The sequence below is a fragment of the Gymnoscopelus braueri genome (genome assembly GCF_963280865.1).
Source record: "Gymnoscopelus braueri genome assembly, chromosome: 1".
Taxonomy (NCBI): domain Eukaryota; kingdom Metazoa; phylum Chordata; class Actinopteri; order Myctophiformes; family Myctophidae; genus Gymnoscopelus; species Gymnoscopelus braueri.
This window is the reverse complement of record NC_137603.1, coordinates 17038308-17054448: the sequence shown is the minus strand read 5'-3', so window position 1 is coordinate 17054448 and position 16141 is coordinate 17038308. Positions and strand designations below refer to the sequence as shown.

The 16141-nt window shown below is 41.3% G+C and overlaps 1 protein-coding gene across 2 annotated transcripts; it reads right to left on the bottom strand.

Annotated features, from left to right (window-relative positions):
• Positions 1–5026: 5026 nt before the first annotated feature.
• Positions 5027–15264, bottom strand: afg2b (AFG2 AAA ATPase homolog B). Of its 2 annotated transcripts, none has more exons than XM_080429694.1 (11): positions 15177–15264; positions 13611–14291; positions 11483–11668; positions 10716–11000; positions 10445–10630; positions 9244–9402; positions 7795–8004; positions 6868–7089; positions 6576–6710; positions 5367–5492; positions 5027–5215 (listed from the first exon to the last, which is right to left on the bottom strand). In XM_080429694.1, exons 2-11 carry the CDS (start codon positions 14205–14207, stop codon positions 5078–5080), a joined length of 2244 nt encoding a protein of 747 aa, XP_080285820.1. In that variant the 5' UTR covers positions 14208–14291; positions 15177–15264; the 3' UTR covers positions 5027–5077. The 2 variants fall into 2 exon arrangements, with proteins under 2 accessions (XP_080285820.1, XP_080285819.1); XM_080429693.1 differs by having other exon boundaries at positions 13611–14288; positions 15177–15249.
• Positions 15265–16141: the final 877 nt, after the last annotated feature.

The following is a 16141-nucleotide window of genomic DNA, read 5'->3' as shown; positions in this document are numbered from 1 at the left end:
TACTGTGATACAAATTTATAACGATAATTTGAAACATTTCAAACATTCAAATGACTCCACCTTCATATAGGGCATAGCAGTGGCGGCCATTTTCTGGTTCCACTTCAAAATACTCAATGCATTTTTCCCATTGACATTTCCAAAAATATTTATATCAATTCATTTAAGCCTAGAATCAAGCCATACAGGGTCCTGGTGAATCATGACCATAAAACATTTTTTTCTGTGATTTTATTTTATTTTATATTGAATTATATGATATACTATATTTAATAAATACCCTTTGTTTTGCCGTTTTCAAAAAAGTTTTTTTCACAGAATCAAACGTTTTATGGTCATGGTTCACCAGGACCCTGGATGGCTTGATTCTAGGCTTAAATGAATTGATATAAATATTTTTGGAAATGTCAATGGGAAAAATGCATGGAGTATTTTGAAGTGGAACCAGAAAATGGCAGCCGCTGCTATGCCCTATAAAGTCATAGCATCGGTAGATATTGGGATATCGTTATAACATTTCTGCCTGACAGCAACAATATATATAATCATGCATACACAGTGAAGCTGTCTCACCTTTAAAATATGTACTTTTGGAATACTTGGCATATTTCACTTAGAATTAAAGTGCTCATCCACCACAAATCACAACGCCACAAGTCAACCCCATTGATTACAGCATTCCCACATGTAAGTTAGTGGTGTACTGTAGACCACTGGATCTCAAACATTTTCATGTTAAGGACCCCCAAATTGATTTGTATTTGGCCACAGACCCCCATCTGGAAAGATGTTACAGGGGACCCCATTTGTGTTAAAGAGATTTTAAAGCAGATATAAGGTTAACCCCTTGCATTGTGTTAGAAAACTGAATCCACTTGTGGTGTTAGCGGGTCATTTAAAATCAGGGTGATTTAAATCAGCCCAAAATACTCAAAAAATAAGTATTTTCATATTTTTTTTTCTCCCACCTCATAGCTGACTTATAATGCATTCATATCCATGTAAACACTTTTAAAAATATTATGTTAAGTTAGGGCTAGGGTTTCATCTTTCAATATATCTCGTTTTCTATTATAAAAATATAAAATTCACTCATTAAATTTCCTATAATGAAGGCAAGGGATAATGATGTTATCTAGCTATAATAGAATCATTAAGAATAATAATTAGAAGACACTTCCAAAAAAAATAATACAAAAAATATTTTTTTTCGTTTTTTAACTTTAAAAAAATGTTAAAATTATTAAAAATAGTGACACTAGTGGTGTTAGGGTCCGAAATGACCCGTATACCATAGAAGGTAAAAAGTCTCCTGATAGCAAAATGCTAATTGAGGACAAGTCTCTCTCACTCTCAAACATGTAAACATTGAATATTGACAATTTGGGGGGGAATTGAGCCACACTTCTTTGCCGGGTCATTTCGGACCCTAACACCACAAGTGTCACTTATTTTTTTTGAGACCATCAGAATTAATTAAAATGATGATAAATAATTTTGTTGCGTTAAAATGGCTATTTCTGAGGATATCATGAAGCCTCGTTCCAATAAAGAAATGTAAAGGGTACTTTTTACCTATTCAAACTTGAAAACGGGTCAAAAAAGACCCTAACACAATGGAAGGGTTAAAGCAGTTAAACAGATTTTTGTGCAATTTTAACTCATTTTGCTGTGGAACCACTGCAATCCCCCTCAAGGACCCCTGGGGTCCCCAGACCCCACTTTGAGAACCACTGGTGTAGACCTCTGCATAAGATTGTTGTTTCTGCCCTCCTACCACACAGCTTGCCTATGGTTTGGAGTTGCCTATGATGAGTGCTCCTGAAGTCAGGTTGCATTTTAGTTAATGGTTAAGGTATGTATTTGTGTTCAAAGTTAAGAGATCAGTGCTTATTGTCAACTTTGATTTAAACTAGTTACTAAACTATTCCAGGCTTTTTGAGACAGAATGGGGATATCATTATTTAATCATCTTCACCTTTACTCTATTGTAGGTACAGTTAGGAGGAGACCAGTACCTGATGATCTTGAAAGTTCTAAATTCTATGGTTTACTGTATAGCTAGTGATGATAGTGAGCAGGACGGAGATGTATGGGAGCTAGACCATTTTTAAGAATTGTAAGGTCATTTGAAATCATATTTAATTCCAGTGAGTAGCCAAGCCTACTCTGGGAGCAGCATTTTGGATGAGCTCGAGGTTGGAGCCTTTTTTGGGAAGTCCTGCAAAAAGTGGATTACAGTAATACAAGCTGTTGAAATTAATGCTTTTCAGTCAAACTGAGGAAGCTTCTTACTTTGAATGTTTAAATATGTATTATTATTAAGATATGTCCTAGTAGCCTAATGTTAGTGCTAATGCTATGATTTTAAAAAATTAAGATCAAAATCCATAACAATACCTAATTTTTTTGGGGAATAATATTCATCATATCCACTTCACAGGTGATTTAGCCATTGCAGTACCAAGAGCCCTGTTTGTGTCAGCAGTACCTACTTCCACCTCTCACAACAAGGACTTAGGGTTGGATTAAGAAATTACATGGGGAGCACAAATCGGCCCAATGGCCAGCTGGTTTCCATCAGTGGTTGTTTTGGTGCTCTAAACACCTTCCTCTTTACCTTGCCTACTTGTTGTTAACTAGTTGTACGAGCTCTTGTTTTATTGTTTTATTGGATCTTGTTTATTCGATACACTTATTTGTTTTAGCTCTTGCTCATTTGACTTTCCTATTTGTCTCATCTGAAAGTAGGTAGCTGATATATTGCACTTTTACCTTAGCGCTAGGTATACTCTTAGTTGCTTGTTTTAGAAGAGAATGCACTTAAGACTTCTGGTGATTAGTAGTTTCGTTCCCTACCTATGTTGAATGCACTTATTGTAAGTCGCTTTGGATAAAAGCGTCTGCTAAATGACTGCTTAATGTAATAATGTAATAATGTCCTCTCTGGGCAATGACAGCTTCAACAAAAAAAATGAGGTCCATAGGGACTGTTCCCAGCGCTTTGTTTACTGAACTGGTGAACAGGATTAAAATAAAGAGCATCACTGTGAGAGGTCAGTGGTCAGCAGTCCACAGAGGTCACACAGAGTGCTGCTATTACCCTGTGGCTCAGGACACATGGTCATCTGCTTGAGGTTCATCAGAAAGTGATTATTGTCACAATGCAGGTGGGCCTGGAGGATTGGCGGAATTTGGCAACACTACCGGGCTAGACGTGGCCTCGACCTTCATAGAGGTAAAGGTCGCAGATGGAGCCATCCGCGCCTGAATCGCCACTGTGGAAACTTTGTATTGGTCCGCAAGAGGCAGTTCTAGGGATAAGCGACTGAATAGGTGTTCCTTTTTTTAATACCAGACCCACCAGTTGAGACTGGCCTCCAATCCAAATTGTCCAATTATGGAGTTCCCCACAGTTCCATAATTGGGCAAGACCATAACGTTAAACTGATTACACAGGGTTCTCTGGCGGATATACAGTATGCACTCCAATGAGAGCAAATGTATAGTTTATTAAATCTGCAATCCATAACTGTTACGGCGTGGGCACACAATTGTCCAGAGCCATCTAAGCATAACCCCTGACCAATTGAATCAAAACTTGAGAAGTTATTGGAATTGCCATGGGATGTAGAGAGAACGGTTTGGTCTGTCCCTTCAGCCCATAAATCGTGGGATTGGTCAGTCCATCCAGGCCATGGGATGTCTGTCTGTCTGTCTGTCAGTCACACACACGTGTGCGTGTGTAAGAGAGAGCAAATCTGTGAGCCTTGGCTAAACACTTTGGTAATCAATATGAAGTCAATAACATGCTGTCACAGATCCACATGGGACCCATTCTTGTTTGAAATGTATGAATGTATGTAATTTTTTCCCAATTTGTATGGTAATGTCTGTTAATACAACATACTACTAACTCTTCTATTGAGACATGTGGATCCTGTGGTCAGGTAGGACTAGCCTGGTAAACTCTCCCTCCGGAAATCTCATTTCCATACTCCTGAAATCAAATGAAAATGAGATTTCCGGAGGGAGGGTTTACCAAGCTAAGGTAGGACCACTACTGGGTGACAAGTGATATTGCATGTAGATCAAAGTGCAATTTATCCTCTGCCCAATTGGGCTTTCCGTTGTTACTCAATAATAGTAGATATTTCAACACTCGTGTGGGGGACCAGGGTTCATATGGTCTGGTCCGACATCATTTGGACCAGAATTCCTTTACTGTCTATCTATGTGCTGTAAGTAGATATGGAGTTAACACTGATACTCTCAAAATAGTCTCAAAATAGACATTCTTGTACATTCTGTGGTTGCATTATTTACCCCCTCAAGTCCTGCTGGGGGTCCCTGCCATAGTTATAATAAATCTAGAGGGTGGACTGCCCCGCCCCCAGCTATTCATTTCAATGAAAGTTGCTCAGTGGCGTTTGAAGCACCCGGAAGTCTGACGGAAGTATAAAATTGGGTCCATTGGGTCTATGCTTATGAGTCTGCCGAAAGTACCAATATTGGGTCGTGAGCAGGCGCAGTAGCATTTTAAATGCGGAAGTAGTGCATTCTCAGATTTGACCACCAGGCGCGGCAGCTTCACTGTTCTACCGCGGCTCTGGGGGGCTTGGTCCCTGCCTGGACCCCCACGTTGAGAACCACTATACTAGACCAAGAAGTATGTATGGCACATACTCTAGTCTACACACACAAATGACTTGATGTATTGAGATCAAGTGCCCTCTTGTGGTCATATTCTATACAAACTAACCAGCCTGTGGTGCTGCACTGCCTTCATGATTGATTTTTCTAAAATTTACGAAATAATAATCTCTTGGAAAGGTCAATTCGTCACTAATAATGTCAAATAAAACTAAAACCCTTAATGTATAGAATAATAAGCCCAAACATAGCACTTTCAATGGATTTGATGGACTGTAAATAACAGAGAGAAAACAAGCAACAAATACAGTAGGATAAGTTTTGTTCACATTGTTTTATTTCCACATCATGAGCATTTGACTTAAAATCCGAATTACAAAGTTTAAATGATAAAAAAAATATATATAATGATTATTGCCAATAGTCATCTCAATGGTGTTTGGTACATTTGGATCTGTTTTACAGTGAGAGAGGGCCTCATCCTCTTGAGAGATGTAAGAAAGTATTGGTGTTTAATAGTTGAGGCCTCCATGCTCTCTTCTTGCAGGGTCAAGAGAGCAGCCTGGAAAAAAGACAAAGAAAAACAGTGTTACAAGTAAACATATCACATCTAAGCCTTTCGCTCTTTGCCATTTTACAACACAGGGGATATTGCTATAAGCTTGATTACCTTGAAGACAGGTGTTAATAACATATGTTTTGCTACACATTACCTCTTTACACAGATTCTGCAGGTCAGCTCCAGAGTAAAGCTCAGTCTGATCTGCCAGCTGCTCCAGGCGTACATCAGCAGCCAGAGGCATCGTCTCTGTGCACACCTTCAAGATGGCCAGACGAGCCTGAGTAAGCACACACACAAACATGGTCACGCAGTTTCTCTTATGTTATTACATTTGAAGTTAAGGAGACAAAGCAAGAGAGTCAAAAGTCTCGGAGGGCCAAGAGGTTTGAACGCTGACCCACTGTGGTTTTGTGGTTTAAAACAACAACAACGCTGTGTTCATACTTGATATACAGTAATTGTCCATGGAAATGTGCATTGATTTGAATTGCAACTCTACAGGAGCTTGCCTGGTGGCTCATACATAATATAGGTGTGCGCATTTTATATAATACTGTATTTGACCGGCGCCAGGCCTACTCGGGGCCATGCAAGTCGGGAACAATGCAAGTTGGGAATACACGCCCCCACCCATTGTGCAATATTCCTGTTATCTGATGTACTCGTTGTACCCGTCAGCTCCACGTGCATCGCATTTTTCTTCGTGCCGCCGCTTTTGTTCGCTTCCTTCACTATGACCACAGCTCTCGTACTTTCTGTTCCATTGCACATGCTGCCACTTATTGTCTTCGCCAGACCGAGGGCGTGGCCGAGACTATGCTTTGCCACTTGTCCGTCCGTCCGTCCGTGCGTGCGTCCATCCGTCGGTCCGTGCGTGAACAGCTAATCTCCGGCCAATCAGTTAAGACGACGGGTGGGGTTAAAAGTGGCATAAACATAATGCAAAACTTCACCAATCCCTGAAGCTGACAGGTCGGATTGGCCAATCAGGGAAGCCGATGCATACACTTCCCCAAACACACGGAGACGCGGTGCATCCTCAGCAGACCCTGGGATAGAGATATATGCGTTTTTCCGTTTCACGGAAACCGTTGTTCCGATCGAATTGCCACTCTGCACTGCACCCCCCCCCCCCCCCGGGTCATTAGAGACACATACATCAAGTTTGAGGCTGACGGCACCCGAGTTATGGGGGATGAATTCACGAAACCTATGTGTGTGTGTATGTCTGTCTGTGTGTCCCGGGCATAACTCCCGTACAACTATGTCACATCTTGAGATAGACAAGCTTTAAGTTTTAATAGTTTTAAAATGAGAAATAGCATCATAATTCAAACACTGGATGGGATGCATGATTTACCTGTTGATCAGGTGGAGGGACATAGATTATGTGGTCTAGTCTCCCAGGCCTGAGGAGGGCGCTGTCTAAGGAGTCTGGTCGGTTAGTGGCAGCTACTATCATCACGTCGTTGTTGCATACGTCAAGGTACTCCAACTGCCAGCAAAATGATACATGCATGTTAAAGAACTTAAGCCTTATTATACTTTGTCCAATTTGTACAATGGAGTATAAATTAAACTGTATATGGATGAGATTATATTATAGTTGAGATAATACTGTGATTTAAAATGGACATGTTTTCCTCCATCACCTGTTTTTCTGCGTGGCACTCCTCTGCCCCCTCTACCTGGAGAACCTTTCCTGTCCCTCTCCTCTCCAGGGTTTTGAGACCAACCCCGTCCAACTCATTCAGAAGCACAGAGAGGAGCCGTGTCTGCACACTGTGAGACGTCTGACTGTCTGAGCCAATCAGAGAGTCGATCTCATCCAGGAACAGGATGCACGGAGTGCAGGCCCTTGCCTGGCGGAACAGCTACTCACATAAGAGAAAAAGACAGACGGACCGACAGACATAGGCCTTTATTGTTGGGAACGTACAGCCAAATACATGGAGGGCATTCATGAGGTATCGTACTCCAGTGTTGATTTCGTCGACTAAAACTGTGACGAAAAATGTTCGTCAACTCCCTTTTTTCACTGCCGAAAACTAAATTAAAACTAAGCTACGATGACTAAAACTGAGACTAAATATATTGCCAATTTCATCAACAAATAAAAACTAGACTAAAATGTTAGAGAGAGACGAGTGGAGAAGAGATACAGTAGAACTAAAAGACAAGTCATTTTATGGTTGGTTGCGCTAGGGTGTGCATGCTGAAAATAGCAGATCTACAAGCTCACAACGCGTCGCGCTGCGACGCGTTGTGAGCTTGTAGATCGGCTATTTTCAGCATGCAACCGAGTGTAAAACTAACCATTACGACGCCATCAAGGCACCGCCCCAAAATAAATTTTAGTCGACTAAATCAACTGTAGATTTAGTTGACTATAATCTTATGATATTCTTTCGACTGAAACTAGACAAAAACTAAAACATTTCAGATGACTAGTAAAATATGACTAAAACTACAGGAAATGGAATTTTAATCAAAAGACTATGACTAAAACTAAATCAAAATTTTGCTGTCAAAATCAACACTATTGTACTCTCAATAACAGGAAGATGGCGTTTCTGTACCTGAGCTAGAGCCTTCTCCGAGTCTCCTACGTAAGGAGAGTAGAGGTCAGCCCCGCTGACGGACAGGAAGGTACAGTGGGAAGAGGCGGCTGCAGCCCTGACCAGGGTGGTCTTAGCACAACCCGGGGGTCCGTAGAGCAGCACTCCCCTGGGCCGACTCAGGCCCAGACGAACAAACGCCTCAGGATACTTCATCGGCCACTCGATGCTCTTGATGTAACAGAGAAGATATTAATTGTGTTTACATGTGATCATTATTACAGGAGGTACAAATATTGCACTTTGGCTTCCATTGTTAAATCATTTTGCAATGCAGACACAAGAAGCTTGTTTTTAGGTGTTGTGTAATCCTAACAGTGGTGGAAAAAATACTCAAATGTTTTACTTGAGTAAAAGTATCAATACTTCAATGTAGAAGTACTCTGTTACAAGTCAAAGTCTGGAATTCAAAATGTACTTAAAGGCATACTAGGTAACGTTTTCAACAAAACTAAAGTTAAATTGTATATCTTTTGTGAATGGCAAAAGTTTCACAACACCCACTCCATGAATTTCACCCCCGGAAGCCTTTTATTTATATATTTTCTATTGAACGTGGACTGGGGGGACTTTCCCGGGAAAATGACGTTCCTGGCCAACGTCATGACGTCGTGGCCGACGTGGCCAGGAACTACCGCAACGGTTTCCTGTTTGGCCGGGAACTATCGCGCTAATAACAAAAAGGAACCTCACGCTGATTTTAAGAGAATGTAGGATTGGAAGATCGAAAAAGAACAGAAAAAGAAAGCACAGCTCATGGTAACTAATGCTCCACTGGCTAAGAGAAACGATCCGTAGATAGTATAAAACAATTAAAAGATCGCTTTTTGAAACGCTTCCGGCTTCCGGTGAAAACGAATGGAATTCTGGGTAATCGAGGACTACGGAAATTGTATGCAGTGACGGTAGTGACCAGCAGAGGTTGCTAAAAATAGTTATTTGTGATTCTGCATTGTACAACTTTAAGAAAAAATACAAAGGTATTGGTATCAAAATGTATTTAAAGTACCAAAAGTAAAAGTACGAAAATGTTTGAAAATAGCAGATCTACAAGCTCACAACGCGTCGCGATGCGACACGTTGTGAGCTTGTAGATCGGCTATTTTCAAATAGCCAAGGTATAAAATAGGGCTTAAGTTGTTAATGTATGTTTTATAATGTCATCATGCATCTGCAAAGTAACTAGTAACTAAAGTTTTCAAATAATTGTAGTGGAGTAAAAGTACAATATTTGCCTCTGAGATGTAGTGGAGTAGAAGTAAAAGTATAGACAATTGGAAATACTCCAGTAAAGTAAAAGTACCTCAAAATTGCACTTAAGTACAGTACTTGGGTAAATGTACTTAGAAAATAAATTTACACCACTGAATCCAAATAGCATGCCACAGTTTATGACAGCACTTGAGGTACCTGTCTGAGTCTGAGTTTGACCTCGTCTAGACCTCCTATCTGCTCCCAAGAGATCGGCACCAGCTCGGTTCTCCCAACACTGCTCCTAAGGCACGAGGGACGTACGGTCTTCAAAGCGTCCTCAAAGTGCTTCATATTTACTGTCTGTGGTCTTGAAATCTGAAATAAGCAGGGAAACGACAACAATATGATAAACATTTGTTCATTAACCCATTGAGACCTGGAACGTGTCACTTTTCGATTTGAGCTTAAAAAAAAGCATTATTTTACACTTTGGCTATTAAAAAATAGCAGATATACAAGCTTGTAGATCTGCTATTTTTGAAAAATCAAGAAAATGTGTGCAAATCTTTGAATGTATACACGAACATTTTTAACTCTATTCTTTGCTTCTGGGGGTCCCTGGAACAAAATATTTTGAGATGGGGGTCGGCGGCCAAATACATATCATTCTGGGGGTCCTTGACATGAAAAAGTTTGAGCACCACTGATATAGAAACATACGTTTTTTTCAGAACACTGTTGGGATTTAGGAGACTTTTTTGTAGAATCAGCCTCAGGTCTTATAACCATTTGGTTATTTGTCTGAAATCTATTGTCAATGGGCCTAAAAATCAATGGGCAGATTCACTACAAGGACACTGGATCTCAGTCTGAGTGCTTTCTTGCCATTCTAAACATTCCCTGCATTCCTGTTTGGAAATGTTCTGGGAGCACTCAGGGTTCACACCAGACACTAGCGGAAGATTTGTCTGGCTGAAAATGTGATGGTTGTGACTCGTTCGATGAACAAAGGCACAAACTGTCAATGCATCATCTTGTTAGCTGGCTAACACGTACATTTAGGTCATACATACTATGATACAAAACCATCATATTTGATACATTACTATCTTACAAAAATACAATCCGTCCAAAAGATTGCAGATGTTACCAGCTGCATCCCACTCTGTAGTTCTCCACTTGCAGCCGACAACAACCCTCACTGACTGTTATGTTTCATGTGTCATCAGTTGAGCCACAACTATACATTATATTGTTTATGTATGTGTAGTATATGTCACTCTGTCTGCAAATGACATAGTATAGATTTAGAGACTTTTAGACTTTGTCCCCCAAGGGGAATGTGTCCACCAGAGTGTGATGAAAGCACAGCTCAACTGTGCACACATTTGCCTTGTTTTATGTTGTAGTTAGTTACCTGTGAGCTGTGCCGAACAGCATGCATGGCAGCTTCCCTGCACAAGGCACTGAGGTCTGCTCCCACATAGCCCGTGGTCCTCTTTGCAAGGTCTGCCATATCTACGACAGGACACAAGGGCATCCTCTTACATAGAACAGAGAGGATAGCCTTCCTCTGCTGCAGGGTTGGAGCGCCTATGACGACCTAAAGAAAACACAAGACAAATTACTTACTTTATTATCGGTCATTACACAAACCAGGACATGACTGAAGCTAATGATCGTCATACCTCTCTGTCAAATCTTCCAGGCCTGCGTAATGCTGGGTCCAAGCTGTCAGGCTGGTTGGTAGCTCCAACGATAAGGAAGCCATCGGACGGGTTCATCCCATCCATTAGGGTGAGGAGCTGTGCAACCAGGCGGTTCTCCGGCGCCGACGAGCCTGTTCTTCTTGGACAGAGCGAGTCCAACTCGTCTAGGAACAGAACACATGGACCCTCTTCTGCTGCAGCCCGTGCTCTCTCAAACACAGCCCGCAATCTCTCCTCACTCTCGCCTGGCCGTGACCCCACCACCTAAAAAAAAACAATATCATCAAATGTCTACTGCTCTGGTTTAACCCATTAAGACCTGAGGCCGATTCTAAAAATGTTTTCTAAATCCTAACAGTTTTTTGAAAGAAAAAAAGTTTTCACGATTTTTCTAAAATAGCAGATCTACAAGCTCATAGCGCGGCACTCGGTGCCGCGCTATGAGCTTGTATATGTGCTATTTTTGAATAGCCAAAGAAATCTAAAATGACACAGATGCGTTCCCGGTCTTAATGGGTTAAAAATAAGGTTGCAAAGAAGGCCTTTCCAGGTTTCTAGGTATAAGATAAGACATTCTTCTCCTAAAGGTCAACACTACTGTAGTAAGCAGATTCAATAAAAAAAACATAAATAAAATAAAAAGATCCATACATTATAAGTAAAGCTCATTATGCTACATTTTACTACACTGATTTCCCTTGGTAAAAAAAAACAAACAAACAAAGTTTCATTGACATTATTGCTACCTCAGGTCCTTTGACTACAACCAGGCTGGCTCCAACTTCCCCCACCACGCTGTGGACCAACAGGGTCTTCCCCACACCTGGAGGTCCGACCAGCAGCACACCTCTGGGGCAGGACAACCCCAGAGATACTAGAGTGGCTGGATAGAGGAGTGGAACCTGGAGCATTTCTCTCAGGGATGACCTCACCTAAAACGATCATCAAAAAAATAAAACTGTTATAAAACACAAACATGTTGGCTAGTGCACAATCACATCACAAATGTCTAATTTAGCTAGAGCCTGACCGACGGCAGATTTTTGGATACGATGCCTATCTCGATTGTGGAGAGTCATGCACCCTCGATTACTGATGTTATTGTCTCCGCCAGGCCGAAAGGCATGGCGAGAGAGTATGTTTTACCCTCCGTCCGTCCGTCCGTGTGTGTGTCCGTGTGTGTGTCCTGTCCGTGTGTTACCAGCTAATCTCCAGCACCGTTGGCCCGGTCGCTGCGAAACTGTGCACACACACTCCCTGGATGCCAATTCAGAACCTCTGCCTCAAATTTTTCACATGGGCCTGTTATAGCGCCACCTGGAGGCTGATTAGTGCAAAACCCATTTTTTTACATTACTCCTACAGATTCTATCCAAACGTCATGCAAATCGGTACACAGTATCTCTATAGTCATGTGATCAACACGGATCTGTCCGATTTCCCATATTCCATCCTCATTGGCTAAGGTTCGCTTCCAAAATTTGCAGGATTGCTCCGTTTTGAACAAAATGTCTCAAATCATGAACGCAGCGTGCGATTTCTGTGAAATTTCACAAACACATTCCCACTAGGCCAAGGAAGAAGTGCCACCCTTTTTCACATTGGCCTGTTATAGCGCCACCAGCAGGTCTAATTTAGCAAAACAATTTTTTTGGAACAAAATGTCTCAAATCATGAATGCAGTGTCCGATTGCCGTGAAAGGCCCAAGAAGAAATGGTCCCCTTTTCACATTGGCCTATTATAGCGCCACCAGGAGGCCACAATAACGTACCTGACCTGGTGGAGACCTGTGCTCCGAGGAGCACTTTTTCTAGTTGAACATCTTATAATCAATTTGAAAAACCCATAGCAGATATACAAGCTCTAGATCTGCTTGTAGCTTGTAGATCTGCTTTTTTTTTATCTAGAAAATGTGTGCAAATCTTTGATATATATATATAAAAAATATAAAATATATTAAAAAAAACTAGAAAAAGTGCTCCTCGGAGCACAGGTCTCCGCCAGGTCAGGTACGTTATTGTGGCCTCCTGGTGGTGCTATAATAGGCCAATGTGAAAAGGGTGCCATTTATTCTTAGGTCGTTCACGGCAATCGGACACTGCATTCATGATTTGAGGCATTTTGTTCCAAAAATGTGTTTTGCTATATTAGACCTGCTGGTGGCGCTATAACAGGCCAATGTGAAAAAGGGTGGCATTTCTTCCTTGGCCTAGTGGGAATGTGTTTGTGAAATTTCACGGAAATTGCAAGCTGCGTTCATGATTTGAGGCATTTTGTTCAAAACGGACCAATCCTGCAAATTTTGGAAGCAAACCTTAGCCAATGAGGATGGAATATGGGAAATCGGACAGATCCGTATTGATCACATGACTATAGAGATACTGTGTACCGATTTGCATGACGTTTGGATAAAATCTGTAGGAGTAATGTAAAAAAATAGGTTTTGCACACATCGGCCTCCAGGTGGCGCTATAACAGGCCCATGTGAAAAATTTGAGGCAGAGGTTCTGAATTGGCATCCAGGGAGTGTGTGTGCACAGTTTCGCAGCGACCGGGACAACGGTGCCAGAGATTAGCTGGTAACACACGGACAGGACGGACGGACGGACGGACGGACACACGGACGGACGGACGGACGGAGGGTAAAACATACTCTCTCGCCATGCCTTTCGGCCTGGCGGAGACAAAAACACAGGTCTAAATGGGTTAAGCCTTATGGAATATTCTTATATCCGATCTACAAGCTCACAACGCGGCTACAGTACGTGTTGTGAGCTTTTCGAAAATGTTTGAAAGAAACACACACAAAACAAATATAATCGCTCGGGCTCTAATTTTAACCACGGAAATGTTTTTTTTCTTCAGCTACTGACCTCCTCCAGGCCCCCCAATGGAACACTGGGTTGGTTCTGTAGTCGACCTTTGTAGTGCCTCAGGGTGTGAGTGCCAACAATCTCCACACCAGTCTTGGGGGTGATCAATCCAGCGTCTTCAGTATCAGGGTGGATTCTTTCCACGATGACATATTTGATCTCGGTATCAAAATCCCCAACATCTATCACATAATTCTTGTGAACATACAGGCCTTTCAGCAGATCTTTCACCAGTTCGTGAACAAAGTGTCTGGGTGCGTTTTTCCTGAACTCGGCACTCTGCAAAACCACGGTGACCCCGATGCTCTTCACCTTGGGGCAGGTTACGGGCGTCAGCTGGCCGGGGTTCAGGGTGTGCAGCGTGGGAGGCTGAGGGATGAGGAGGCTGGGAGGAGAGAAGCACGTCCAGTTGATCTGAAGGAAGCCCTCGGCCAGGTCCGGTCTAGGCCAGGCGGTGCATAAACAGGACCCCCCAGGAACAGACAGCAGCAGAGGGGAGCCCAGGTTCAGTCCAAGTGTTGACATCAAGCCTGGGCCCATTCTGCATCTCTGAGTTCCTCTGTCTGCTACATCCACTGTCAATACTCTGAGAGACATCCTCCCTCTCACCAATTATGACAGTAGAACCTAGAGTCTAGACTCTCACTCAACACACAGGGAATCTCAGGCTTTGCAACCCTGCTTAGAGTATACAGTAACACAGAGACAGACTGACACACAGACAGACACAGACAGACAGACAGACAGACAGACAGACAGACAGACAGACAGACAGACACACACACACACACACACACACGTGAGCAAACAAGCGAGAATAAGTTACTTTAAAGTCTTTCACGATTCATCTGATTTGAGTCAAATTAAATCATTTCTATTCCATCAGGTTTAGTCTGTACTTAGCCTTGGATCAAGACTATTATAGATGTTGTTGTTTTTTAATCGATTTTGACATTTGCAAAGTAAAAGTCAGTGGTGGAAAGTATACTAAGTACATTTACTTAAGTACTTTACTTAAGTACAATTTTGAGGTATTTGTACTTTACTTGAGTATATCCAATTTCCAATACTTTTACTTCTACTCCACTACACCTCAGAGGCAAATATTGTACTTTTACTCCACTACAATTATTTGAAAACTTTAGTTACTTTTCAGATATAAAACCACTTTAGCCCTATTTTATACCTAGGCTATTTGAAATTAGCCGATCTACAAGCTCACAACGCGTCGCGATGCGACGCGTTGTGAGCTTGTAGATCTGCTATTTTTCAAACATTTTAGTACTTTTACTTGTGGTACTTTAAGTACATTTTGATGCCAAGACTTTGGTACTTTTACTCAAGTACATTTTTAATTCCGGACTTTTACTTTTACTAGCAGAGTATTTCTACATTGCAGTATTGGTACTTTTACTTAAGTAAAACATTTGAGTACTTTTTCCACCACTGGTAAAAGTCAGACTCGATCAAATACATCTATGATAGTCTTGATCCAAGGCTAGTACTGTAACGTTAGTAGCCTGTGGCTGAATTCTATAAGAACGTAACGTTAACTTACCGGGACACCGGTGAACATTAAGTGAACCTTTGGAATAAAGCATTCAATCAATCGATAATGACCAAAACAGTTAAATTAACGACGCTGACAGAAAGACTCTCACTGTAAACAAAACATCATCAACATGTGGTGTAGGGGAGAAAAGATGGCCAACCAAAACGTTGTCCTGTTTATTTTAGTACAACTAGAATGTGATATAAATGTGAGCTCCATTTTACTTGTGTCACTACTACTAAACAAAAATATATTTGAAATACTCTTTTGTTCGTAAAAAAAAAGAAAATCTGACTTTGATTAAGTCAGTACATTTACATTATTAAAAAGAATGCCACTCATGGGGTTTGTTTAGAGTTGTCCAGCAGCGTTGCCATGTCTGATTATTATAAGCGACTTTGGGCTTGTTTTTCTGTAAAGTTGCTTGCGGGTTGCGTTTTTTTTTTTGGCTTGTTTCTAAAGTATAGGTGCTTATTTAGTAGCGGGGTATTTGTTGAAAATTGGAAATCAAATTATCTTTTATTTATCGTTTTAATTCCGTCATAGACACACCTGTAGATTAAATGTAAACACTATTGCATTTTACATTTATTTTTGTCACAACAAATGCGTTCATTTCCTTAAGATTAAAAAGCATAGATCGGCTATTTTCAAATAGTTGTCTGTCTCTTTTGGGCTTGTTTTTCATAGACCTGGTTGCTTGTTTCTCTCGTAAAATCTGGCAACACTGTTGTCGGCTCCATTCTGCAGCGCCATCTCGCGGCCGTTGCCAAAACAAACAAGCAGTTTCCTCTGGTATCGAGGCTCTTTTAGAGAGATCCACGCAAAAGTGGCGACTGAGACAAAATAAAAAGCTCTGCCGTTATTTTAAACCCAGCATCTTGTACTACACCATTTTAATATGATATAGAGTGAAAACAATACACTATATAAATATAGATTAAGTCAGACTATATAATAATAAACCGCCTCAAAGCTC